At 39.5% G+C, this 26,395-nt stretch overlaps 1 protein-coding gene and 1 pseudogene across 4 annotated transcripts in view; one reads left to right on the forward strand and one right to left on the reverse strand.

Annotated features, from left to right (window-relative positions):
- The window catches only part of ITCH (itchy E3 ubiquitin protein ligase), a 170,613-nt gene that overhangs the window by 40,108 nt on the left and 104,110 nt on the right, over positions 1–26,395 (reverse strand). For all 4 annotated transcript variants that reach the window (XR_009211553.1, XR_009211554.1, XM_032141887.2 and 1 more), the window contains 9 exons: positions 23,229–23,301; positions 21,810–21,881; positions 16,432–16,520; positions 14,520–14,679; positions 13,580–13,713; positions 13,103–13,243; positions 4,613–4,733; positions 4,063–4,167; positions 1,404–1,500 (listed from right to left, as the gene is read on the reverse strand). Coding sequence is in view for 2 of the 4 variants with exons in the window: in XM_032141887.2 (XP_031997778.1) it covers positions 1,404–1,500; positions 4,063–4,167; positions 4,613–4,733; positions 13,103–13,243; positions 13,580–13,713; positions 14,520–14,679; positions 16,432–16,520; positions 21,810–21,881; positions 23,229–23,301 (992 nt within the window). In the remaining 2 variants the exon portion in view is untranslated. The remainder of the gene's footprint in view (positions 1–1,403; positions 1,501–4,062; positions 4,168–4,612; positions 4,734–13,102; positions 13,244–13,579; positions 13,714–14,519; positions 14,680–16,431; positions 16,521–21,809; positions 21,882–23,228; positions 23,302–26,395) is intronic.
- On the forward strand, positions 17,558–18,725 carry LOC116460778 (adrenodoxin, mitochondrial-like; annotated as a pseudogene).

Raw genomic sequence — 26,395 nt, forward strand, 5'->3', positions numbered from 1 at the left:
CTCAGCCTCCTAAAGTGCTGGGATTACAGGTGTGAGGCTGTGCCTGGCCTAGGCTATCTCCTTCTGTCTTATCCCTACATGCAGATGCTTCTAGGCATTAGCCTTCTACTCCACTCTGTATTCTATTTCTGCCTAAGACCACACATTCTCACAGCATCAAATGTCACTGCTCTGATGATTCAACTTCTTCTGTTTCCTCTTAACTCTAACTCATATATTGTTACCTCTACAGCTGCTCCCCTGGGGTTTTCTACTTGGTTGTCTGGCAGTTACCTTAAATTCAGCAGGTTCTAAGCTGCTCAGCATCCTCCCCCAACATCTACAACCATGCATACTCTTTATACTTCCTAACTTCTCCATTGCTCCATGTTTCATAACATGACAATTATTGCTGATACCCCTCTCTTACACTTCATTTTCTATTAAGCTCTCTACCTGTTTCTACCTTTGGAACTTTCTCTAGTATCTACCCTCTTTTCTATTTCTACTTCCACCTCCTGAGATCAGGTTCTCATCATTGCTGCAATGATTTCTTCTTATCTCTAGGCCTTCACCATCTTTTAATCCACACTGTATCTTCCTATCAAATCTTCCTAAATGCAGCCTGAGCAAGTTTTCCTCTCTTCAAAAAGTTCCACAGCTTCCAATACCCTCACGATAATATCCAAATTCTTTTGATCTGGCTTTTAAACTACTTTCTAAACTGGTTCCATGCTCTGTATGCAAAATTACCTGCTTAGTTCTCCTAATTTTGACTCTGCTTCACTCTGAAGCAGGCTTAGGGATCTTAACTTCTCTGTGTATCCTCCTATGATACTTGGTATAATGTTGGTATTAAGGAAATATTTGAATTTACTTAAATAATTTATTGTTTAGTAACAAAGTAAATATTGCCATAGTCATTCATCTCAATATTCATTTTAAGCAGCAGATTGCTGTGTAACAGGCACTTTGCCAGGAGCAAGAAATAAAAAGATGAAGATATGAATCCATATCTCAAAGAACTCCCAGTCTCCCAGGGAAGAGTGGTTTTAAACACAATACGGAAACTACAATCCACTATTGTATTATATAATGATCTTCTCACATCGTTAAATAATACAACCAACAGTGATTGACTCATAAGAGACACATGTTTGGCAAATGACTAAATGAACAGATTTACATACAGAAAGACTGCTGTCCTAATCAGTTAGCTGTGGGTTCTAGCTTGAGGGTTAAAAATTTCTACAGAGGTAAGGACTAAAAACTATTTTAAAGGTTATACAAATCCACGCTAACTGGGAATAGTTAAGAAAATGGCTATCCCTGTCTTTGTTGTTTCTAATAGGCTGTATACACATTTACGTAAAGCAGCATGGTAAACAATTTTCTGTATAGGAAAAGTGATCCTGTATACATACCCATGAGGTCAGCAAATCCTCCTACTGGCAATCGGCAGGTTCCAGTAACAAACTGTAGAAGTCTCATTCTCTTCTCATTATCAATTTCTTTAACAAACTGTTAAAAGTATAAAGAGATATATATGTCATATGTTACATTCAGCACACTAAACAAGAAAGAAAAATAATGATTTCAGATCTTTTATTTTTTTTAGAGGTGAGGTCTTGCTCTGTGGCCCAGGCTGGGGTGCAGTGGTGCAATCATAGCTGACTGCAGCCTCTAACTCCTGGGCAGCAGGCAGTACTCCTGCCTCGGCCTCCACAGTAGCTGGGACTATAGGAGCAAGCCACAGTATCTAGCTCATTTCAAATCTTAAAGGAACCCCTGGTGTCCACTGCATTAGATAATTACTTAACACTATGCATGGAGGGCCATTTCCATGTTTATCAAAGCCCCACCCAACCTTTCCTTATATAAATCTTAGGATGATATACTTAAAGGGGTATATAAAAAGTAAGATGGACTGAGACCAAGAGCTCCGTACTCATGCAGTTTTAAGATTAGCTCTTCTAGGGCAGCCCTTCCTGTGACTCCCCATCCCACCACCACCCCCCAGCCCCAGATCTGTCCATCCTATAGGATATTCATGTGGCTACACAGGATACAGACCTTGAGTCAGTATAGACTTTTTGGTTTAATAAACAACTTTAATCAAACTCACAGAATTCTGATGCAGGATATAACCCAATAACCTCCTCTTCTCAATGTTCTTTAGGTTTTGGTATAGCTACACATAGCTAGAATTATGTGGTTTTTATTTTATACAATTCTGACTCAAAATAATAGATTTCTAGAGAATGTTTCTAGCCTGTAGTAGAACTGTTTTGCCTCAGCCAAAAACTTTTTTGTAAGGAATAATTTTTATCTTATTGTACTATTATCAATTATCCTACAATTGTAACCCTACTTGTTATAGAAGCTCAGTTTAAGTTTCTCATACGAATTTTTTTACATGTATACCAGATTTTTTTAATTTAATTTTTTAAATTTTTGTAAAATATACACAACATAAATTCTCAATTTTAACCATTTTGAATGTAATTCAATGACATTAAGTACATTCACACTGTTGTGCAACCATCGCCACTATTTCCAACTTTTTCATCATCCCAAGTAAAATCTATGTACACATTAAACACAACTTCCCATTTTTGCTCCCTGCAGCTTCTGGTAACCCATATTCTACTTTTGCCTCTATGAATTTGCCCATTCTAGTAACCTCATGTAAGCGGAATTATACAGTATTTGTCCGTGTGTCTGGCTTACTTCGCTTATCTTAATGTTCATAATGTTTTTAAGGTTTGTTCATGTTGTAGCACATAACAAAAACCTCATTACTTTTTAGCAGACTAATATTCTAACACAGACAGTGCCTGGCTTACAATTTTTTGACTTTATGATGGGTTTATTGAGTTTATTACTCCATCATAAGTTGAGAAGCACCTAGACTTATGAAGGTTTGATTTATGATTTTTCAACTTTACAATGGGTAAGTTGTGACTTTACAATGTAACTTTACAATGGGTAAGTTATGATAAGGGTATTAAATGCATTTTCAACTCAAGATATTTTTGACTTATGATGGATATAAAGGATAAAACTCCAAGTCCAGGAGCATCTGTATATGTATATACCACATTTTGTGTGGGTAAATGAATGATGAATACTGGTGTACAAGTATCTGTTTGAGTCTCTGCTTTCAATTTTTTGGGCTGTATACCAAGGATTGGAATTCCTGGATATTACGTTAATTCTATGTTTAAATTTTGAGGAACCACCAAACTATTTCCACAGTGGTGTGGTATTTCACACTATCACCAGCAATGTGCCCTTGGCAATGGTTGTTCTTCTCCACTTCAAAAATAATACTAAGTGTGATGTGGTATCTCACTGTGCTGTTTTTGTTTTTGAGACAGAGTCTTGCTCTGTTGCCCAGGCTAGAGTGCAGTAGTGCGATCTTGGCTTACTACAACCTCTGCCTTCCAGGTTCAAGTGATTCTCCTGCCTCAGCCTCCCAAGTAGCTGGGATTACAGGCATGCGCCACCATGCCCGGCTAATTTCACCGTGTTAGCCAGGACGGTCTTTATCTCCTGATGTTGTGATCCACCCGCCTCAGCCTCCCAAAGTGCTGGGATTACAGGAGTGAGCCACTGCACCCAGCCTCATTGTGGTTTTGATTTGCATTTCTCTAATGACTAATGATGTTGAACATCATATACTATGCTTAAGGCAAACATTTTTAGAGAGATACCATTATGATTTTAAACCAAGTCTCTTAAATTTTGCCTTCTGAACATTATATAATGAAGTAGAAATGATAAAAAACATACTACACAGTCCTATAAAACCTCAAAACCATTTAAATCAAATGTAGGTAAATCTTATCATCTGGAATTGTCTTACACTCTACTTTGGACAAAGATGCAAGGTATGTGTGGCTTACTTGGCAATAGTCTTAAAAGGATGCTGTTATAATCTGTATTCATTTATTATAATGCATGGACTAAGGGGTCTATATACACTGGTACATTTTGACCTGTGACTCATTTCCATATGTGGTAAGCAAATTCTAAAAAATTATGCTGTGTCAACTAATAGAAATAAATTTAAAAACAAACCTGCCAAAACCACGTGATTTGTTTGCTGGTCCTCGTATAATGACGGTAGATGGCATGTCTTTGCCAGTCATTCAAATCAATCTCTTGCATTCCACATAAAAGGACCTTTAGGGATGAAAAAGACAAATTGTTTCCTAAGGTAACTGTACAAAAACAGCTGGACATAAATAAGGAAAGACTAAGACTAAGCAAAGCTTTAGAATAACAATCAGTAGGCTTTGACTTATCAACTATACATCAATAATTATATCTACATTGCTCATGAAGGCAAGGTTCCATGCACGGTGTTATATATATACATATTCAGGGAAGTAAGTCACTCAATTGTAGAGAAGCTCTAATATTTGTACTTTTTTGGGGGGGGGTAATACTATTGTTTTATCTTTGGATAAATTATTATTTTCTTTAATCATTGGGGATGTTTCAAAACATTTTGCCCCAGTATAAAAAATATTACAGTAACAGGAAAGATGGGAAAGTGAGTTAAAAGCAGACAACTTAAGGCATTATTTACTAGCATGGTACAGGGGAATGAAGGAAAATTCATTACCTCTAATTCCTTTGCATCAAAGTACTGCAAATATTGCTGGGGAAGAATTTCATTAAAGCCCTCAAAGAAAGCTTGTGTCTGTTCTTCAACACCTCGAGACATCCTCCACTCAGCTAACATTCTGGCAAACAAATATGAAAAACCCTATCAGGAAGTTTAGATCTTATCTTTAAATTCTGAGTATAAAAATAAATTTCAAAAAATTATTAAAAACTTAAAATATATTCAAAAGTAGAATATAATGAACCCCCTGTACACATGTCCAAGCTTCATCACAATGCCCATCTATTTCATCTATGCCCCTACTCATATCCTAGATATCACATAATTTCATTTCTTTTCTTTATTTATTTGAGATGAGGTCTCACTCTGTCACCTGAGCTGAAGAACAGTGGCACAATCTTGGCTCACTGCAGTCTTGACCTCCTGGGCTCAAGCAATCCTACCTCGGCCTCCCGAGTAGCTGGGAACACAGGTGTGCAACACCACGCCTGGCTAATTTTTGGTTTTGTGTGTAGAGATGGGGTCTCTCTGTGTTGCCAAGGCTGGTTTTAAACACCTGGCCTCAAGTGATCTTCCTGCCTCGGCCACCCAAAGTGCTAGGATTACAAGTGTGTGCCACCATTGCCAAGCCATATAATTTCTTTTTTTTAAATTTTATTTTGTTTTTGTTTTTTGAGACAGGGTTGCACTCTGTCACTCAGGCTGGAGTGCAATGATACAATCTGGGCTCATTGCAGCCTCCACCTTCCAGGTTCAGTCAGTTCTTGTGTATCAGCCTCCCGAGTAGCTGGCATTACAGGTGTGCGCCACCACACCCAACTAATTTTTGTGTTTTTAGTAGAGATGGGGGTTTCATCATGTTGGCCAGGCTGGTCTTGAACTCCTGACCTCAAGTGTTCCGCCTGCCTTCTCCCAAAGTGCTGGGATTACAGGCATGAACCACCACGCCCAGCCCAAATAATTTCATTTTGAACAAATACTTCAGTATATGTCTCTACAACATGAGGATTATTTTTTAAAACATAAATCATAAAAACATGACCACATCATTATTTTATAAACCTAGAATTCTAAATCTAGTGACAATGTCCTTCAAAAAATGAAGGTGAAATAAAGATGTTTTCATATAAAAGCTGAGAAAATGCATTGCCAGGAGATGCACACTAAGTGAAATGGTAAAGAAAGGTTTTTTTTTTTAAAGCCAAAGGGAAATGATCTTAGATTAAAAAAAAACAAAAAAAGAATCTGAGGAAAGAAATAAGGAGAACCAGAAATAGTAATGTGAGTAAATATAAGATTATTTTTGAAAATAGTTAAAAATTAAAGCAAGAATAACAGTAATAAAGTATTATATTTGTAACATGTAGAAATAATATACGACAACAACAGCACAAACAGCTGGAGTGAGGTAAATGGAATTATATTATTATGAGCTTCTTTTCTTTTTTTTGAGACAAAGTCTCGCTCTTGTCCCCCAGGCTGAAGTGCAATGGTATGATCTCGGCTTACTGCAATCTCCGCCACCTGGGTTCAAGCGATTCTCATGCCTCAGCCTCCCAAATAGCTGGGATTACAGGCGCCTGCCACCATGCCTAGTTAATTTTTGTATTTTTAGTAGAGACGGGGGTTTCACCATGTTGGCCAGGCTGGTCTCGAACTCCTGACCTCAGGCAATCCGCCCACCTCAGCCTCCCAAAGTGCTGGAATCACAGGCGTGAGCCACCGCACCTGGCCTATGAGCTTCTTATATTGCACAAGTAGTGTTTGGGTTAATAGGGATGTTAAAGATGCATATTATCATAATCATTAGAGTTGCCACTAAAGTTAAACAAAGAGGTATAGCTAAAAAACCAACAGAAGAGCTTAAAAAGAAAGTAAAAATTGCTTTATTCAAAGACGGCAAGAAAGAGCAAAGAAAGTTGGGAAAAATAAGAAACAAATAGCAAGGCGAGACAAATAGCAAAACAAAAAGCAATGGTTAGACAAAAGTCCAACCAAATCAGTAATAAAATTAAACATAAATTGTACTGAACACTCCAATTATAAGGTAGAGATTATCAGGATAAAAATAGTAAGACCTGGCTGGGCGCGGTGGCTCACGCCTGTAATCCCAGCACTTTGGGAGGCTGAGGCAGGTGGATCACGAGGTCAGGAGATCAAGACCTTCCTGGCTAACACGGTGAAACCCTGTCTCTACTAAAAATACAAAAAAATTAGCCAGGCATGGTGACGGGCGCCTGTAGTCCCAGCTACTGGGGAGGCTGAGGCAGGAGAACGGCGTGAACCCAGGGGGTGGCGTTTAGAGTGAGCCAAGATGGCACCACTGCACTCTAGCCTGGGCGACAGAGAGACTGTCTCAAAAAAAAAAAAAAAAAAAAAACCTAACAAATACTTTTAAATACAATGAGAGTGGCTGGATGTGGTGGCTGACATCTGTAATCCCAGCACTTTGGGAGGCTGAGGTGGGTGGATCCCTTGAGCACAGGAGTTCAAGACCAGCCTGGGCAACATGGTGAAACCCCATCTCGCCGTGTGGGTGTGTGTGGTGGCACATGCCTGTAGTCCCAGCTGCTTGGGGGCTGAGGCAAGAGGACTGCTTGAACTTCTGGAAGTGGAGGCTGCCGTGAGGCAAGATTTTGCCACTGCACTTCAGCCTGGGTGACAAAGTGAGACCCTGTCTCAAAAATAATAATAATAAAAATAAAACATAAATAAAATAAATAAATAAATAAATAAAATAAATAAATAAATAAAAATAAAATAGTAAAAAACACAACATTCCAAAATTTGTGGCTGGGCATGGTGGCTCATGCCTGTAATCCAGGCACCTTGGGACGCCGAGGCAGGTGGATTACCTGAGGTCAAGAGTTCAAGACAAGCCTGGCCAACATGGCAAAACCCCATTTCTACCAAAAATACAAAAATTAGCCAGGAGTGGTTGCGGGTGCCTATAATCCCAGCTGCTTGGGAGGCTGAGGCAGGAGAATCACTTGAATCCAGGAGATGGAAGTTGCAGTGAGCCAAGATTGGACCGCTGCACTCCAGCCTGGGCGACAGAGCAAGACTCTGCCTCGGCGAAACAAAAAAAAAAAAGTGTGGACTGGATGCGGTGGCTCATGCCTATAATTCCAGCACTTTGAGAGACCAAGGTGGGAGTATCGTTTGGATCCAGGAGTTTGAGACCAGCCTGGGTAACATAGTGAGACCCATCTCCTACGATAAATAAATAAATAAGTAAGTAAGTAAGCCAGGCATGGTAGCACATGCCTTTGGTTCCAGCTACTTGGGAGGCTGAGGTGGGAGGCTATCTGAAGCTCAGGAGGTTGAGGCTACAGTGAACCATGACTCTACCACTACACTCCAACCTGGGCAACCTCAGAGTGAGACTCTATCTCAAAAAAAAAACAAAAACAAAAACATTGTGGGATATAGCTAAAGCAATACTTAGTTGGAAATCTGCAGCTTTAAATCCTTGTATTAGAAAACAGAATGTGGGAGGATAGCTTGAGGCAAGGAGTCTGAGACCAGCCTGTGCAAAATAGCAAGACCACATCTCTACAAAAATAAAAACCAAAAAATTTGCTAGGCACGGTGGCTTGTGCCTACAGTCCCAGCTACTCAGGAGGATGAGGCAGGGGGATCCTTTGATCCCAGGAGTTTAAGACTGAGGTGAGCTCTGATCGTGCCACTGTATTTCAGCCTCGGCAACAGAGCAAGACTCTGTCAAAGAAGAAAGAAATCTGGACACATCATAAGAAAAGTTAAGAAGAGGGAGGGAACAAAGGAAAGAGAAAAGTTTCTAAAATCAATGATCTGAAATATTTAAGAACTCCAACAATCACAAATAAAAAGACAACCCAATTTTAGAATGGATAAAAGATTTGGATACACACATCACAAAGGAAGAGCTACGAATGATCAATATGCACAGAAAAACGTACTCAACACCATTAGTGAAGGAAGAAATGGAAATTAAAACCACAAGATATTACTGACAATGCTGAATTGGCAAGAACGTGAAGCAACTCTCAAATATTGCTAGTAGGACTGCAAAATGGCAAAAACACTTTGGAAACTGGCAGTTTCTAATAAAGTCAAACACCTTCCCAGCGATTTCACTCCTAGGTATTTACTCAAGAAAAATATGTCCACAAAAAGACACCACAAGAATGTTTATAGCAGCTTTACTCATAAAAGCCCAGACTGAGAAACAACCAAAACATTTATCACCAAGAGAATGGATAAATAAATTTTGAGATATACACAGCATGGAATATTTCTCAGCAATAAAAAGGAATAAAATACTGATATAAACAATATGAATCTCACAAACACCAAATAAAAGAAAAAATCAGACACTAAAAGCTAGATATAAGAGTACATACTCTATGATTCCATTTTAGGAAGTTTAAGATCAGAAACAGTTATAGAAATAGAACTAAACAGAAATGGTTACCTACCTCTGGGGCTGGGAGAAGGGAGGTGTGTATTGGCCCCTTATGGGGTCCAGAATAGAAAAAAAAAAAAAGTTCCACAATTTGGGTCATGTTTATATGGACATGATGCTATATAGAACAGTGTTTACAGAACTGGTAATTAAATGAGTGATATAGCACAACTTCTCTCCATAAAATGCTCACATTTAGGCTGATATATATATTTGTCAAAATTCAACTTGTACACTTAAGATCAGTGCATTTTATTCTAAGGAAATTATACTTCTTAAAATAATACTAAAAACCCCCCAAACTCTGAAATTTTAAGCAACCCAGTATTGAAGTAGATACTAAAAATCTTTTTAGCTGCCCATTATCTTAAAATGTTATATTACCAGCAACAAAACTATTGAGAAACATAGTACATCTCTTGGAATCTCGAATCATTACCTCTCTGGAATGCTATATATGTCATAAGAAAATCTAGACATATCATAACCAAAAAAACTGGAGAATTGACAAAAACAAATTGACATTTTAAAAGCATATTTCAGGCCGGGCGCGGTGGCTCACGCTTGTAATCCCAGCACTTTGGGAGGCCGAGGCGGGCGGATCATGAGGTCGGGAGATCGAGACCACGGTGAAACCCCGTCTCTACTAAAAATACAAAAAATTAGCCGGGCGTGGTGGCAGGTGCCTGTAGTCCCAGCTACTTGGAGAGGCTGAGGCAGGAGAATGGCATGAACCCGGGAGGTGGAGCTTGCAGTGAGCTGAGATTGCGCCACTGCACTCCAGCCTGGGTGACAGAGCAAGACTCCATCTCAAAAAAAAGCATATTTCAAAATAAACTTTTAAAAGGATAGATTGTTTTCCAACAAATAATGACAGTTCACTGTGTTAAATAGTATACTTTCAATTATGGAGGGAAAAACCAGGCAAGAAATGCAGAACCTGGAACTTAAGAAGTAGATATGCAAAATTTAACCCTGGCTGGAAAGAATTGCTATTGAGAAGGTATGAATGAACTATTAGTTCTTGAGACTAAGAGCATGAACCAATGGAAATAATTAGAAAGGATATACTATAAAACATCATTTTAGTTATAAATTTTACCCAACCTTATGATATGGTTTGGCTCTGTGTCCCCACCCAAATCACATCTTGTAGCTCCCATAATTCCTATATGTTATGGGAGAGAACCAGTGGGAGATAACTGAATCATGGGGGTGGGCCTTTCCCGTGTTGTTCTCATTATAGTGAATAAGTCTCACAAGATCTGATGGTTTTAAAATGGGAGTTTCCCAGCACAAGCTCTCTCTTTGCCTGCTGCCATTCATGTAAGACATGACTTGCTCCTCCTCGCCTTCTACCATGATTGTGAGGCCTCCCCAGCCATGTGGAACTGTAAGTCCATTAAACCTCTTTCTTTTGTAAATTGTCCACTTTCAGGTATGTCTTATCAGCAGTGTGAAAACAGTAAATTGTTACCAGGAGTGGGGGGCTGCTGAAGATAACTGAAAATGTAGATGCAACTTTAGAACTGGGTAACAGGCAGACGTTGGAACAGTTTGGAGGGCTCAGAAGAAGACAGGAAAATGTGGGAAAGTTTGGAACTTCCTATAGACTTGTTGAATGGCTTTGACCAAAATGTTGACAGCAATATGGACAATAAAGTCCAGGCTGAGGTGTTCTCAGATGGAAATGAGAAACTTTTTGGGAAATGGAGCAAAGGTGACTCTTCGTATGTTTTAGCAAAGAAACTGGCAGCATTCCGTCCCTGTGCTAGAGACTAGTGGATTTGTACTTGAGAGAGACGATTGTACTTGAGAGAGATGATTTAGGGTATCTGGTGGAATAAATTTCTACGTAGCAAAGCATTCAAGAGGAGACTTGCGTGCTGTTAAAGGCATTCAGTTTTGTAAGGGAAGCAGAGCATAAAAGTTTGGAAAATTTGCAGCCCGACAATGCAAGAGAAAAGAAAATCTCATTTTCTGAGGAGAAATTCAAGCTGGCTACAAAAATTTGCATAAGTAATGAGGACCCGAATGTTAATCCCCAAGACAATGTGGAAAATGTCTACAGGGCATGTCAGAGGTCTTCATGGAAGCCCCTCCTATCACAAGCCTGTAGGCCTAGGAGGAAAAAATGGTTTCATGGGCCAGGCCCAGGGTCCCCATGCTGTGTGCACTCTAGGGACTTGGTGCCCTGTTTCCTAGCTGCTCCAACGTGACTAAAAGGGGCCAAGGTACAGCCCAGGCTGTTGCTTCAGAAGGTGGAAGCCCCAAGACTTGGCAGCTTCCACATGCTGTTGAGCCTGAGGGTGCACAGAAGGCAAAAACTGAGGTGTGGGAACCTCCCTCTAGATTTCAGAAGACGTATGGAAATGCCTAGATGCCCAGGCAAAAGTCTGCTGCAGGGGCAGGGCACTCACAGAGAACCTCTGCTAGGACAGTGCGGAGGGGAAATGTGAAGTTGAGGCCCATACAGAGTCCCTACTGGGGCACTGCCTAGTGGAGCTGTGAGAAGAGGGCAACCGTCCTCCAGGCCCCAGAATGGTAGATCCAACAGCTTGCACCATGAGACTGGAAAAGCCATAGACACTCAACGCCAGCCCATGAAAGCAGCCGGTGGGGGGCTATACCCTTCAAAGCCACAAGGGCGGTGCTGTCCAAGGCCATGGGAGGCCACCTCTTACATCAGGGTGACTTGCATGTGAGACATGGAGTCAAAAGAGATCATTTTGGAGCTTGAAGATTTGACTGCCCTGCTGGATTTCAAACTTGCATGGGGCCTGTAGCTCCTTTGTTTTGGCCAATTTCTCCCATCTTGAATGGCTGTATTTACCCAGTGCCTGTATCCCCGAGTGTATGCGGAAAGTAACTAAGTTGCTTTTAATTTTACAGGCTCATAGGCAGAAGGGACTTCCCTTGTCCCGGATGAGACTTTGGACTGTGGACTTTTGAGTTAATGCTGAAATGAGTTAAGACTTTGGGGACTGTTGAGAAGGCATGATTGGTTTTGAAATGTGAAGACATGAGATTTGGGAGGGGCCAGGGGTGGAATGATATGGTTTGGCTCTGTGTCCTCACCCAAATCTCATCTTGTAGCTCCATAATTCCCATGTGTTGTGAGACAGAATCAGTGGGAGATAACTGAATCATGGGATCATGGGGGTGGGTCTTTCCCCTGCTGTTTGTATGACAGTGAATATGTCTCACAAGATATGATGAGGTGCTTTTTTTTGTTTGTTTTTTGAGACAGAGTCTTGCTCTGTCACCAGGCTGGAGTGCAGTGGTGCTATCTTGGCTCACTGCAATCCCCGCCTCCAAGGTTCAAGCCATTCTCCTGCCTCAGCCTCCCTAGTAGCTGGGATTACAGGCGCATGCCACCACACCCAGCTAATTTTTGTATTTTTAGTAGAGACGGGGTTTCACCATGTTGGCCAAGATGGTCTCGATCTCCTGACCTCGTGATCTGCCTGCCTTGGCCTTCCAAAGTGCTAGGATTACAGGCATGAGCCACCATGCCCGGCTGATAACGAGGTTTTAAAAACAGGAGTTTCCCTGTACAAGCTCTCTGCCTGCCACCATCCACCATGTAAGATGTGACTTGCCCCTCCTTGCCTTCCACCATGAGGGTGATGCCTCCCCAGCCTCGTGGAACTGTAAGTCCATTAAATCTCTTTTTTTTTGTAAATTGCCCGGTCTTGGATATGTCTTGATCAGCAGCAGGAAAGTGGACTAATACACCTTACAATATTCCCTGTGAAAATATCTGCATATATATTTGAGATTCTTTTTAATGACATGTTATACAGCATAGTGGTTAGAGTTGATGTTTAAAAGAGTGATCCTGCATGACTTTTATCCTTAAAACTCTTTTAAAAACACTTAAAAAAATTTTTTAGAAGTGAAAAATGACTGCCTACATGGATATTGATTAGTACAGAGACAAATATTATTTTTGGAGATACTGTCCATTAGTATTAGTAAGCAATTATTAATGTGCTATAGTCAAACAAAAAGTGAAATGTGAAAAGGAGCACTCTCACCTGATGTACTCCTCTTTATTTTCTTCTGTTACAAGAATATTGCCACCATTAGGTTTCAGATCATGACTCTTAATTTCACCTAGAATTTCTTTGTCAACGGAGAAGTACATTTCCAAACCACATTCCTCAATATTGTTTTCCCTGCACAAATGAAATTAGCACTATTTGTTATATCCACCAATTCAATCATAATTTATAAGTTTTTAACTAAAGGCCCGTGTTCTTAAATAATTAATATTAAGCTATAACATCAAAATAAGAAGAAATAAGATTCTATTCTAAGGTCATCATATTATTGCCAAAGATCTTGGGTGTATTTTTGTAAAATTTATCATACTGAATAAAAAGACAGGTTTGATATATAGATTATTTAAATACAATAAACCAATTATGTGCTTACAGTTAGGATAAGTTATCAATACTACACGGAATGCATATAACTATATTTTAATAAATTACATGGAAAAAGAAACTTACTTAACCCAGATGAGAGAATTGTAAAATTCTGGATCAATAGATTCTAAATCCTTGAGTCCAACTGGTTTGTTCAAGATACACTTATAGAATGGTAAAGAAAAACCTGTGTCTATGAATTTCCCATGGAACAGAGCCTATGAAAAAAGGAAACAAGACCGCTTAAAATAATTGTACAATAATCATTTTATTTCAATATGTTAGATGAATTTTTCATTTAAAAACACTTCCCTGGGTCGGGCATGGTGGCTCACGCCTGTAATCCCAGCAATTTGGGAGGCCGAGGTGGGTGGATCACCTGAGGTCAGGAGTTCCAGACCAGACTGACCAACATGGAGAAACCCCATCTCTACTAAAAATACAAAAATTAGCCGGGCGTGGTGGCACATGCTTGTAATCCCAGCTACTCTGGAGGCTGAGGCAGGAGAATTGCTTGAACCTGGGAGGCAGAGGTTGTGGTGAGCTGAGATTGCGCCACTGCACTCTAGCCTGGGCAATAAAAGTGAAACTTCGTCTCAAGAAAACACTTCCCTGGCTGGGCAGGGTGGCTTATACCTGTAATCCCAGCACTTTGGAAGGCTGAGGCAGGTGGATTACCTGAGGTCAGGAGTTCAAGACCAGCCTGGCCAACATAGCAAAACCCCTTCTCTACTGAAAATACAAAAATTAGCCGGGCATGGTGGCGCACACCTGTAATCCTAGCTACTTGGGAGGCTGAGGCGGGAGGACTGACTGAGTCCAGGAGGCAGAGGTTGCAGTGAGCCAAGATCGTGTCACTGTACTCCAGCCTGGGTGACAGAGCAAGACTCTGTCTCAAAAATAAAAAACAAAACAAAACAAAAAAACCACTTCCCTTTCTCTTGTATGATCTGTTATGGCACCTAAGAGAAAATTTAGTATTGCTGAATAAGCAAAGTAAACATAATTCTTGACCTGCACTTACCATGGCAATAAATCTGCCAATAAAACGAAAATATTTCAGGTGATCTGGATTGATGTAAGAAGCGGGGTTTATCTGCAAGCGGTAGTTATCCTTCCCTGCATATTCAAACAGGCAATACATTGGGTTCAACACTTCATGTGACAAAAGAAAGAACCATTCTCTGAAATCAAAAGAAAATTTACGATGAAAAATCTTGTAGGTTACCATGCCAACAAATCAAAGAACAGTGCTATAAAGTTCTCAAGGATCTATACCCCTCAGCTAGTGATAGTTTTCTAATCTCATGTTGATTTTTATTGCTTCTGTTCAAACTCACATCTATTTCACAGAGTTGGTAGTATACACCATCTCTGGTAGATGGTAATATACACATTATTACATTTCAAAGAATCTAAGACAACATTGCACCTTTATTTGATGAACCACTAAATTGTATCTTCCCAATTTTACCTGAGATACATCTTAATTTCAGAGATATTATAAAATGAATATTAGTCTTAGAATCAATGAAATACTATTCATAGGCAAATTTAAAATTCACTATTCACCCACGTGAGTAGAGTGGCTGAAATCAATCTAATATTCCATCTATTACTAAATCCCACAGTAATCCCCATCAAGTGCCACTACTCCCTACACATTAAATCAATATGAAAATTCTTCCAATTTCACAGAGGCAGTAAAGGACTTAATTACAGCCACTCACATATTAGAAAAATGCTGAGACTCTAAGTCAAATATTGTGAAAATATGAACCAATATTAACATAAGATTATGGTTACTAAAAGTACGTAACATGGGTGATCTGGGGTAATACATGTGGCATAAGCCTGTAATCTGGATCTCTTTTGCTGTTAGTTCATGGCCTCTTGTGATAAGTGTATCTCGTGACACACTTTAATATTGCTAGTTTATTTTCTTATTAGGAATGAATGATTGCTCTCCTCTTCAATTGCCTTTAACATACAAAATTACATGTTTCTGCTCATATTTTTTATCTATGATTATATCATATATTTTGAAATAATTTTAAACTCAGAAACATAATATAAATAAGAACTACTAAAATGTAGCCACCAATTAGCGTGCACACAAAGACACAGGCTCTGAACTAGGTCATTAATAAACAATATTTCTACTCTTCACAATAATCCTAGAAATGTAGATATTAATATTCTTATTTTACAGATGAAAATATTTGCCCAACATCACACTATTGGGAGCAGAAAAAGATTCAAACCCCAAAGTCCTTGTCTTTGCACAATGCCACCTCTACGCAAATTTTTAATCTGGTGTGATATATTATTATGGAATAAGCAATGCAATTCTCACTAGAGACTATCTTCTAGGGTCCAATATCAAGCTCCAATATGAAGAAAGCAGAATTAAGACTTTCAACTCCTATTCTGTACAACCTTCTATATTTTCATGACAAATATACTAATCTCAGTTGGAAACTGAGTAACTATTACCTGTATTAGTAATCTGTGGTAGGGAAAATGACCTGATCACTATAAGGCCTTGTGTTTTCTGTGGAACAGATATGAGAGGTGGTAGACTGAACACTGGTTACTGGTTAGATGATACAAAGCTTGCATCCAGGCTCTACAATTTATTATGTGTCTGAGGTGAGTCTCTAAGCCTCTTCATCATCCTATAAAATTCTGTATCACAAGGTTACCCTGAAGATTAAATGAGTGATGTGAGTGAAATCAATCAGCCGTACATGACACAGAAAGTGCTGAATCAAATGTTTTTTGAAATTCTGTAGCTACAGCATAATAAAGGTATAATAATTTGACATATTTCGCTTTCCTAAAATATAAGATTGAGAAAATAATACTTGCAAGCAAAGTGCAATGGTACCTTTGGAGGAAAGGAACTAAGTTCTGAGTATTCATATTATCACTACCTTGCTACACCTCCATAATCTAAACCTTCTTCTCCTGGAAAAATCACCCACAAACGTCTTCGCAGATCTTGGGGATTGAAGCTCATTATCTAAAAAACAATAAAGTAAAATAACTGGTGAAAAAAGCTATTGAAACACTGTCTACTACTTCTAGGTTTGACATCTCCTTCATTGTAGGTAATTCAAATCTCCCATGACACAGAAAGGTGTTCATGGTCTAGTCAAAACCACACATACAGAAAATATATTATAGTAACGTTTAATAATATTTATTATACACATCTATATTTTTATATACTTTATACACGTGATTTTATTTATTTATTTACTTTTAGACAGTCTCTCGCTCGTTGCCCAGGCTGGAGTGTAATGGCACAATCTTGACTTACCACACCTCTGCCTCCCAGGTTCAAGTGATTCTCCTGCCTTAGCCTCCCCAGTAGCTGGAACAACAGGTGTGCGCCACCACGCCCGGCTAATTTTGTATTTTTAGTAGAGACGGGGTTTTGCCATGTTGGCCAGGCTGGTCTCAAACTCCTGACCTCAGGTGATCCACCAGCCTTGGCCTCCCAAAGTGCTGGGATTACAGACATGAGCCATCACGCCTGGCCGTGATTTGATTTTTAATGATGCTACTATTGACTTATAATGTTGCCTATATCAATTACTTAGAACATAGATGGGCATGGTCAGAGGTTGGGTGGGGTTTTTGTGGTTTGGTTATTAGGTTTGGTTTTGACTCATAGCCAAAGGTACACGTAACAGCTAACTGGCTAACTGAGAGATGAAAACCAGTAGCTGCAGAGAGACCCAGTTAACTTTGGAAACTCATTCTCAGCGGCAACCTATAAATACCTAGAAAAACCACTCAAATTTTGTGTCCCACTATAGGTGGTTAATAGGATCATCTTCATATTTGAAGGATGGTACATTAGTGAGCTACAATGAATAGGTCATTTGGTTTCCTGCCACATAAAACTAATTATTTGACCAAAATTGTGTGTGTATAGCACTGCATATATCAATTACTCTTACAAAAAAATACAGAAGAACATGGAAAGGGAGAAGTTGATATAATGCCTATACTTCACTGAGTGATAAGAATGAATTACCACACTTAAATATCCAGAGAGGATCAGTAAGTAACCTGTTTATGCAAAGTTCTCTCAGTTCCCCCACAAAACTATCACATTTATGAACTCACATCCCACTCAAGCCAGAAAATCCCAGATGTAACAAAAAAACTTCACTGCTTATGACACATGTACATGTTTATGCCAAGTATTCTACAAATAGTATAGGCTAGGTATACAACGCAAATGAGAAATGTTACAAGGTTAAAACTCTCTTTAAATAATTCCTTTTGAGTTCCCGACCGCGGGCGATGGCTGCCGCTGGGGGCGCCCGGCTGCTGCGCGCCGCTTCTGCGGTCCTCGGTGACCTGGCCGGCTGGTGACCTGGCCGGCCGGTGGCTGCACCACGCCATGTCCCGCACTGGAGCCAGCGGCCTGCTGAGGAGCCAGGGGCTGGGCGGGAGCGGGGAGGTGAGCCGGCCGCTGAGCGTGTCGGCAGGGGCGCGGAGCAGCTCAGAAGATAAAATAACAGTCCACTTTATAAACCGTGATGGTGAAACATTAACAACCAAAGTTGAAGTTGGTGATTCTCTGCTAGACATTGTGGTTGAAGGGCGCAGTGGCTCACGCTTGTAATCCCAGCACTTTGGGAGGCCGAGGCGGGCGGATCACGAGGTCAGGAGATCGAGACCACAGTGAAACCCCGTCTCTACTAAAAATACAAAAAATTAGCCGGGCGTGGTGGCGGGCGCCTGTAGTCCCAGCTACTCGGAGAGGCTGAGGCAGGAGAATGGCGTGAACCCGGGAGGCGGAGCTTGCAGTGAGCCGAGATTGCGCCACTGCACTCCAGCCTGGGCAACAGAGCAAGACTCCGTCTCAAAAAAAAAAAAAAAAAAAGAAAATAATCTAGATATTGATGGCTTTGGTGTGAGGGAACCCTGGCTTGTTCAACCTGTCACCTCATCTTTGAAGATCACATATATGAGAAGTTAGATGCAATCACTGATGAGGAGAATGACATGCTCGATCTGGCATATGGACTAACAGATCACGGGTTGGGCTGCCAAATCTGCTTGACAAAATCTATGGATGATATGACTGTTCGAGTGCCTGAAACAGTGGCTGATGCCAGACAATCCATTGATGTGGGCAAGACCTCCTGAACTAGAACAAATAGGAATATTTTCATGGAATTTTACCTATTTTTATAATTATTATTTCTTAAAGTGATTAAATGAGAACATGGATGAGTGGACTTCGTATTATGACTAGCTTTACTATTTTAATTCACCTTGTATAACTACTGAATTTTGTCATTCTTGAAAGTATATAATTTTTATTTTGGTTATATTACAGAAATCTCAGTCAAATATTAAAAAATAGTTAATGTGATAGAAAAACCTTATTTTTTTCTTATGTTTGTTTAGCGACTTTAGTAAAATGTTTTCATATAATCTCATCTGTTTACCTAGAAGATAGGTTAAGGAAATATATTATTATTCCTGTTTGATGTAGGTGCAGGCAGAGATCTAACCTGGCTTGTTTAGGGCCATACCACTAATTAGAAAATCTGTACTAGAACCTGTGTCTTATTACTATAAGCTATTATGTTCAGACTGAAACTGGAGAAATTATGACAATTTATAGAAGTAGTTAAATCTGAATGTGTATGGACAAAAATATTTAATTGCTCAGTAAACTGCTTAACTTCCAAGATAGTTATTAACCTTATACATATTTCAAAATTTTGATTCTGAAGTCTAAGTCTCAACGTAGACATAACGCTATCAAAGAAGTTTGATCTCTGTTTTGACTAGAGGAAAAACAATTGGATGTGTTTATTCTTTTCTAAGCAGAATGGTTTAACTTTGTACTCTTTGAAAAATAATGCTGATTTATAAATCTCTGCCTATAACAGAATGGAAACCTTATGAATGAATTGTGTTTCTGTCCTGAGCTGGAGAAGGGAATGAGCCGGCTGACACATCGCACAGCCACAGGTGGCGCCATTCTCTCATGCAAGGATGAGGCTGCAGGGTGAGCAGCGTGGGCTGCAGTGTGTCAGTCCCAGGAGGGAGGGAGTGGCAAGCACCACAGATTACCACATATGTGTGGAAGACATTTGTATCCTTATCTTTACTATAAATAAATTCATAATAGTTAAAAAAAATTCCTTTTAACAAATGTCTAATATGAAGGAAAAAAAATTGTTCTCCTGTACCTTCCCCCATAACCAGTTGTGCTGTGTTAACAGAAGAAACACTATCCCAGAGCAATTTTATCCAACAGCTATCCAAAGAAAATCTGATGCTAATTTTGCAATTAGTTTTGTTACCTTTAAGCAATCGAATTGTTCTCTTACATTTTTATTAACCAGTTATTTGATGGATGTCAAATCTAGGGTGACAGTTTTAAAAACTGTTTTAGAACCATCTAGTCTGTTATTTTGCAAAAGACTTTAGGCTTCAAAGTCAAAAGATAAAGGAACAGTTTAATCATGTTTTGCATCTTTCCAGGACTGGTAAGAGGTAAGCAAGTTGCTTCAAGAAACTCGTCCAACAGAGTGATAAAAGGGTGGTTATGAACATAAAATTAGAAATGGGCAAGGACTAGGGTGGGGAATGGCCTGTGACACTTACATCAGATCAAGGGGATGACTCATAATTCTCTAAATGGCCTCAGTAAAGCTCCAGTTCCCACTAAAAAGTTTTCTGCTCCTACATAGCAGGATGCCAACTGGCTTTTTCCTTTAATGTCAATAACTGACGTTCCATCAGGAAATGAACAAAACTGATTCTGAAAGCAAGTAGCCAGCTACCACCAACTGTCTCAACCTCTTTTCCCTTTGCATTCAATTCCATACTTCTTGAAGCTACAATACCACTTGTAGTTGCTACAATACCACTGGTGCTTGAAAATAATCACTTCCACATCTGGCTATAAAACAAGGACTAACCAGATGTTTTCATTTTAAGACATTTTTTCACTAGTTATTTTAATCTTCTACATAACACAATCATTTTAACATTTAGTTGCAGTAGGTTATTAGTAATGTCTGCAAGATAAAGACAAATAGTAGATTAACTCAAGTTTTTTTTTTTTTTTTTTTTTAAATTGAGATGGAGTTTCGCTCTTATTGCCCAGGCTGGAATGCAATGGCACGATCTCGGGTCACTGCAACCTCCGCCTCCCAGGTTCAGGTGACTCTCCTGAGTAGCTTTACAGGATTACAGGCACCAACCACCAGGCCCAGCTAATTTTTATATTTTAATAGAGACAAGGTTTCACCATCTTGGCCAGGCTGGTCTCAAACTCCTGACCTCAGGTGATCCACCCACCTCAGCCTCCCAAAATGCTGGGATTACAGGCATGAGCCACCGTGCCCAGCAAGTAAATTAACTCAAATTCTGAAGACAAGTGAAAAAATCTGCTACTTCTGAAAACTCCGATAGACTGGATTAAGAAAATGTGGCACATATACACCATGGAATACTATGCAGCCATAAAAAATGATGAGTTCATGTCCTTTGTAGGGACATGGATGAAACTGGAAAACATCATTCTCAGTAAACTATCACAAGGACAAAAAACCAAACACCACATGTTCTCACTCATAGGTGGGAATTGAACAATGAGAATTCATGGACACAGGAAGGGGAACATCACACTCCGGGGACTGTTGTCGGGTGGGGGGAAGGGGGAGGGACAGCATTAGGAGATATACCTAATGCTAAATGAGGAGTTAATGGGTGCAGCAAAACAACAAGGCACATGGATACATATGTAACAAACCTGCACATTGTGCACATGTACCCTAAAACCTAAAGTATAATAATAAAAAAATTTAAAAAAAGATAAAAAAAGAAAACTCATATGTATCTTTTTTTAGATACTGTCACCAATGACCACTTTTTTTCTTGTTAAGAGTAACATATGCTTATTGTAAAAATCCAAGTAATACTGAAGTGTAAAAACAAGTCTTCCCCTCTCCTTTCTACAATCTGATAATGTTCATATGGGTATTTCCAGACCTTTGGCTACCAAAAACCTATTATCTTACCTATGCATTTATTTCAAATCATACCAGTTTAGAAACGGAAACCTGAAACACACACACACACACACACACACACACACACACACACACCCCTTAAGCCCTAGGGTGGCTGGCAATGAGATCACACTTGAAAAATTCAAGGGCTTCAACTCAAGAAGTTCCAAAATATTCACATTAAACTGACAACACCAAAAGCGGGTCCTAAGCTAGCAGCCAGGGGAAAAATTATTGAGAGAATGAAACGGTACCTGTTGAAAGGAATCCTCAAACAATGTTTTTCTTGTCACTGTAATCTTTATGTGCTGTGGCATGGCCAGTTGCTGAAATAGAAAAATGACTTAAGTCAACTCTCATCATTAAAACAGCCTATCAAAAAATCAAAAGGGGAAAGTTTTATTTACTTTTATCTTTGCTTACAGAAACAAGTAGACTATGAATATAAATTTATATTCAATAATGTTCACCAATGCATCTGTGAGTATTCATGCTAACTATAGATTAATATATGAAAACAAAAGAACCGCAAGATTGATCTCGTATGCACACTGCTTACTTAATAATGTGTCAAATAAATCTTTACTTAATCTTATTTTCCAACAGTTAATCCAGATTCTTCTTACTTCCATGGGTCCAGTTAATTACAAGAGTTTCAACTGTAAAAATATTCATCATAGTAACTTTGACTAGGGCATTCATTTGATTTAGAACCCATAAAAAATAATTAATTCCAGTAAATATCTATACGTAAGAAATAGTTGATCACATCTGAAAAAAAAAAAAAAAACACTGAATATAACATCTATGTATGGACATGTTCATGTATGTATGTACATGTATATATCTATCAAAGTTATTTATATCAAATGATAGATATAAAAACGGCTGGTGTCCAGGCATGCTGGCTCACGCCTGTAATCCCAGCACTTGGGGAAGATGAGGCAGAAGGATCATTTGAATCCAGGAGTTCAAAACCAGCCTGGGCAACATAAGGGGACCCTGTCTCTACTAAAAATTAGCCAGGTGTGGTGGAGTGCATCTGTAGTGTCAGCTAGCGAGAAGGCTGAGGCAAGAGGATCACTTGAGCCCAGGAGGTCAAGGCTGCAGTAAGCCATGATGGCACCACTGCACTCCAGCCTGGGTGACAGAGTGAGATCCTGTCTCAGAAAAAATAACACATAAAAATAAAGTAGGTGGTTACAATTATATCAGAAAATGCCTTAACTTTTATTTGAAGATTTCTGCAATCTGAAAGTAATGGGTACTGAGGAAAAAGTGACAATGTTTGCTTATTCAGATGGTTTCAAGTTTAATTTTCTTCTTTAAAAAAAAAAATATATATATATATATATATTTTTTTTTTTTTTTTTAAATTTACAGAGATAAGGCCTCAATATGTTGCCCAGACTGGTCCTGAACTCCTGAGCTCAAGTGATCTGCCCACCTCAGCTTCCCCAAGTGCTGGGATTACATGAGGTTTAATTTTCTGAATAACCAAAGTTACAAATGATCTAATTGATAAATCTATTTATTTGCTCTAAAAATAGATGAGATTATAATGCTTCCCATTTTACCTGTTTTTCTGTGAGTTAAGTATTTTCACAATCATTGTGTAATATAAGCGACACAACAAAGGAAAGGGAGTACAGAGATACAGTTCCAGCACTAACCTGACACCAGAACCGGAAATACTGAACCTTTGCTTTGAAGTCCCGAACATAGGCTATCTGAGGTCCATTGTCTCTGAGGAAGAACAAGGGTTAACAGGACATATATAGCTGCTCGTAAAAGATACTGCTGAAGGATAGCAAAACATCCCACCCTCTCTCAGCACTTACTAACCAAATACAAAAATATAGCATATTCCTAACACAACCATTCTTTGCTTTTTGAGAGATATTTCCCCAGGAATACTTTTAAGTAAGAGAAAAAACAAACAAAAAACTTTGATTTTGTTGAAACTACTGTTGTGGGATTTTCTTTTCTATGGTGCCAAATCTAAGAGGGCTAGGTAAAGGGGTTTCTATCTGAGAATGCTGTCTATCCCAACATCGATTCCCTCCTTTATCCTTAAGTAAAACCCTTGCTATTTAACTGAGTAGAATGCTACATATAATAAAGACTACATTTCTCTACATGGCCATGTCACTTAAGTCTCTAAGTGAAAGTGGCATATGAAACTTTCAAGAAGGATCTTTTTGGCCAGGTGCAGTGGCTCACACCTGTAAATCCCAGCACTTTGGGAGGCTGAGGCGGGTATAGGTCAGGAGTTTGAGACCAGCCTGACCAACATGTTGAAACTGTCTCTGCTAAAATTTATAAAAAGTAGCCGGGTGTGGTGGCAGGTGCCTCTAATCCCATCTACTTGGGAGGCTGAGGCAGGAGAATCACTTGAACCTGAGAGGTCAAGACTGCAGTTAGCTGAGATCGCACCACTGCACTCCAGCGAGGGTGACAAAGCTAGACTCGGTCTCAAAAAAAAAAAAAAAAAGGATTTTCTAAAAGAGAGCTAAAATAGCTAAAAAGTGTGTGTGTGTGTGTGTGTGTGTGTGTGTGTGTGTGTGTGTGTGTGTGTGTGTGTGTGTGTGTGTGTGTGTGTGTGTGTGTGTGTGTGTGTGTTTATAATTTGCCCTTCCTCCAAATTCCAGCCTGGAGTGTGACCCTGATAGCTTAAGTTTCAGTAGCTGTCACAGACCATGAGGTCACCTTGAAGAATGAGACCATACTCTAGGATGGTAGAAAAGACAGAAGAAATTTAGATCACTAATGACACCATGGGGTTTCTCAGTTAGCCTTGGACTTAATACCACTGGATTATCTCCCTCTTAAAAATTCAATGTCTATCAGTGTAGAAATACAACTGATTTTGTACATTGACTTTATATTCTGTTATGCTGTTAAATTTACTTACTAGTTCTAGTAATTTTTTCTAGATTCTTTATGATTTTCTGTATACATATGTTATTTGTGTGAGGGGAAAAGAGACAGTTTTACTTCTTCCTTTCCAATTTATACATCTTGTATTTCTTTTCTTTTCTTTTTTTTTTTTTTTTTGAGATGGAGTCTCGCTCTGTCTCCCAGGCTGGAGTGCAGTGGCGCGATCTCTGCTCACTGTAACCTCTGACCCAGAGGTTCAAGCGATTCTCCTGCCTCCGCCTCCTGAGTAGCTGGGATTACAGGTGCCCACCACCATGACCGACTAATTTTTGTATTTTTAGTAGAGATGGGGTTTAGCCATGTTGGCCAGGCTGGTCTTGAACTCCTGGCCTCAATTAATCTGCCTGCCTCGGCCTCCCAAAGTGCTGGGATTACAGGCGTGAGCCACCGTGCCCAGCCTGTATTTCTTTTTCTCATCTCACTGCACTGGGTAGGAATACTGACACAATGTTGAATGAAGTAATGACAATAGATATCCTTGTCTTATTCTTGATGTTCTGGGGTATTTCATCATTAATTGTGATGTTGGCTGTAAGCTTCTGTTAAATTTTTTTTTTCTGGTAAAAATGTTTCCGGCAGGGCGCAGTGGCTCACGCCTGTAATCCCAGCACTTTGGGAGGCTGAGGCGGGTGGATCACGAGGTCAGGAGATTGAGACCATCCTGGCTAACACAGTGAAACCCCGTCTCTACTAAAAATACAAAAAATTAGCCAGGTGTGGTGGCGGGCGTCTGTAGTCCCAGCTACTCAGGAGGCTGAGGCAGGAGAATGGCATGAACCCGGGAGGCGGAGCTTGCAGTGAGCCGAGATTGCGCCACTGCACTCCCGCCTGGGCAACAGAGTGAGACTCCATCTCAAAAAAACAAACAAAAAAAAAAGTTTCCAAGGTAGCTGAGAGTTTATCATAAATTTGCATTGTATTTTGTCAAAAGCTTTTCCTGAAATTATCATATGATTTTTCTCCTTTAACCTTTTTTTTTTTTTTTTTTTACATGGAGTCTCACTCTGTCACCCAGGGTGGAATGCAGTGGCCTGAAACCTCATCTCTACTAAAAATACAAAATTAGCCAGGCATGGTGGCACACACCTGTAATCCCAGCTACTGGGGAGACTGAGGCAGGAGAATCACTTGAACCAGGGAGGCCAAGGTTGCGGTGAGCCGAGACTGGGCTATTGCACTCCAGCCTGAGCAACAAGAGTGAAACTCCGTCTCAAAAAAAAAGAAAAAGAGGAAGAAAAAGAAAACGTTTCCATCACTTGTATTTTATGAATGAATTTGAATAGGATTGATTAATTTATAACTTATAAGTTTGATGAACTTTACCAGTGACACTATCTAGGCCAGAATTTTCTTCATGAGAAATCTTTTCTTTTTTTTTTGAGACAGGGTCACACTCCATCGCCCAGGCTCAAGTACAGTGGCGCGATCTCAGTTCACCACAGCTTCCTGGGCTCAAGCAATCTTCCCACCTCACCCTCCCAAGTAACTGGGACTACAGGCACGCACCACCACACTCAGCTAATATTTTGTATTTTTTGTAGACATGGGGTTTCACCATGTTGCCTAGGCTGGTCTTGAACTCTTGAGCTCAAGTGATCTGCCCACCTTGGCCTCCCAAAGTGCTCAGATTACTGGCGTGAGCCACTGGACCTGCCCTTAAAAATTATTTAATTATGCATTTGATTTATCAGCTATAGGGATATTTAGACTTACTATCTGTTCTTGTGTCCATTTTGGTGACATATCTTTTAAAGAATTTGTGCATTTGATCTAAAATGTTAAAGTTATTGGCATAAATATACCCTTTATTATCCTTTTAATGTCTATAAAATATACAGTGATGTCCCTCTTTTTTTCTCTATAGGTTTAATTACTAAGGATTTTTTTTTTTTTTTTTTTT

The sequence above is a fragment of the Hylobates moloch genome, unplaced genomic scaffold, assembly GCF_009828535.3.
Source record: "Hylobates moloch isolate HMO894 unplaced genomic scaffold, HMol_V3 SCAFFOLD_21, whole genome shotgun sequence".
Taxonomy (NCBI): domain Eukaryota; kingdom Metazoa; phylum Chordata; class Mammalia; order Primates; family Hylobatidae; genus Hylobates; species Hylobates moloch.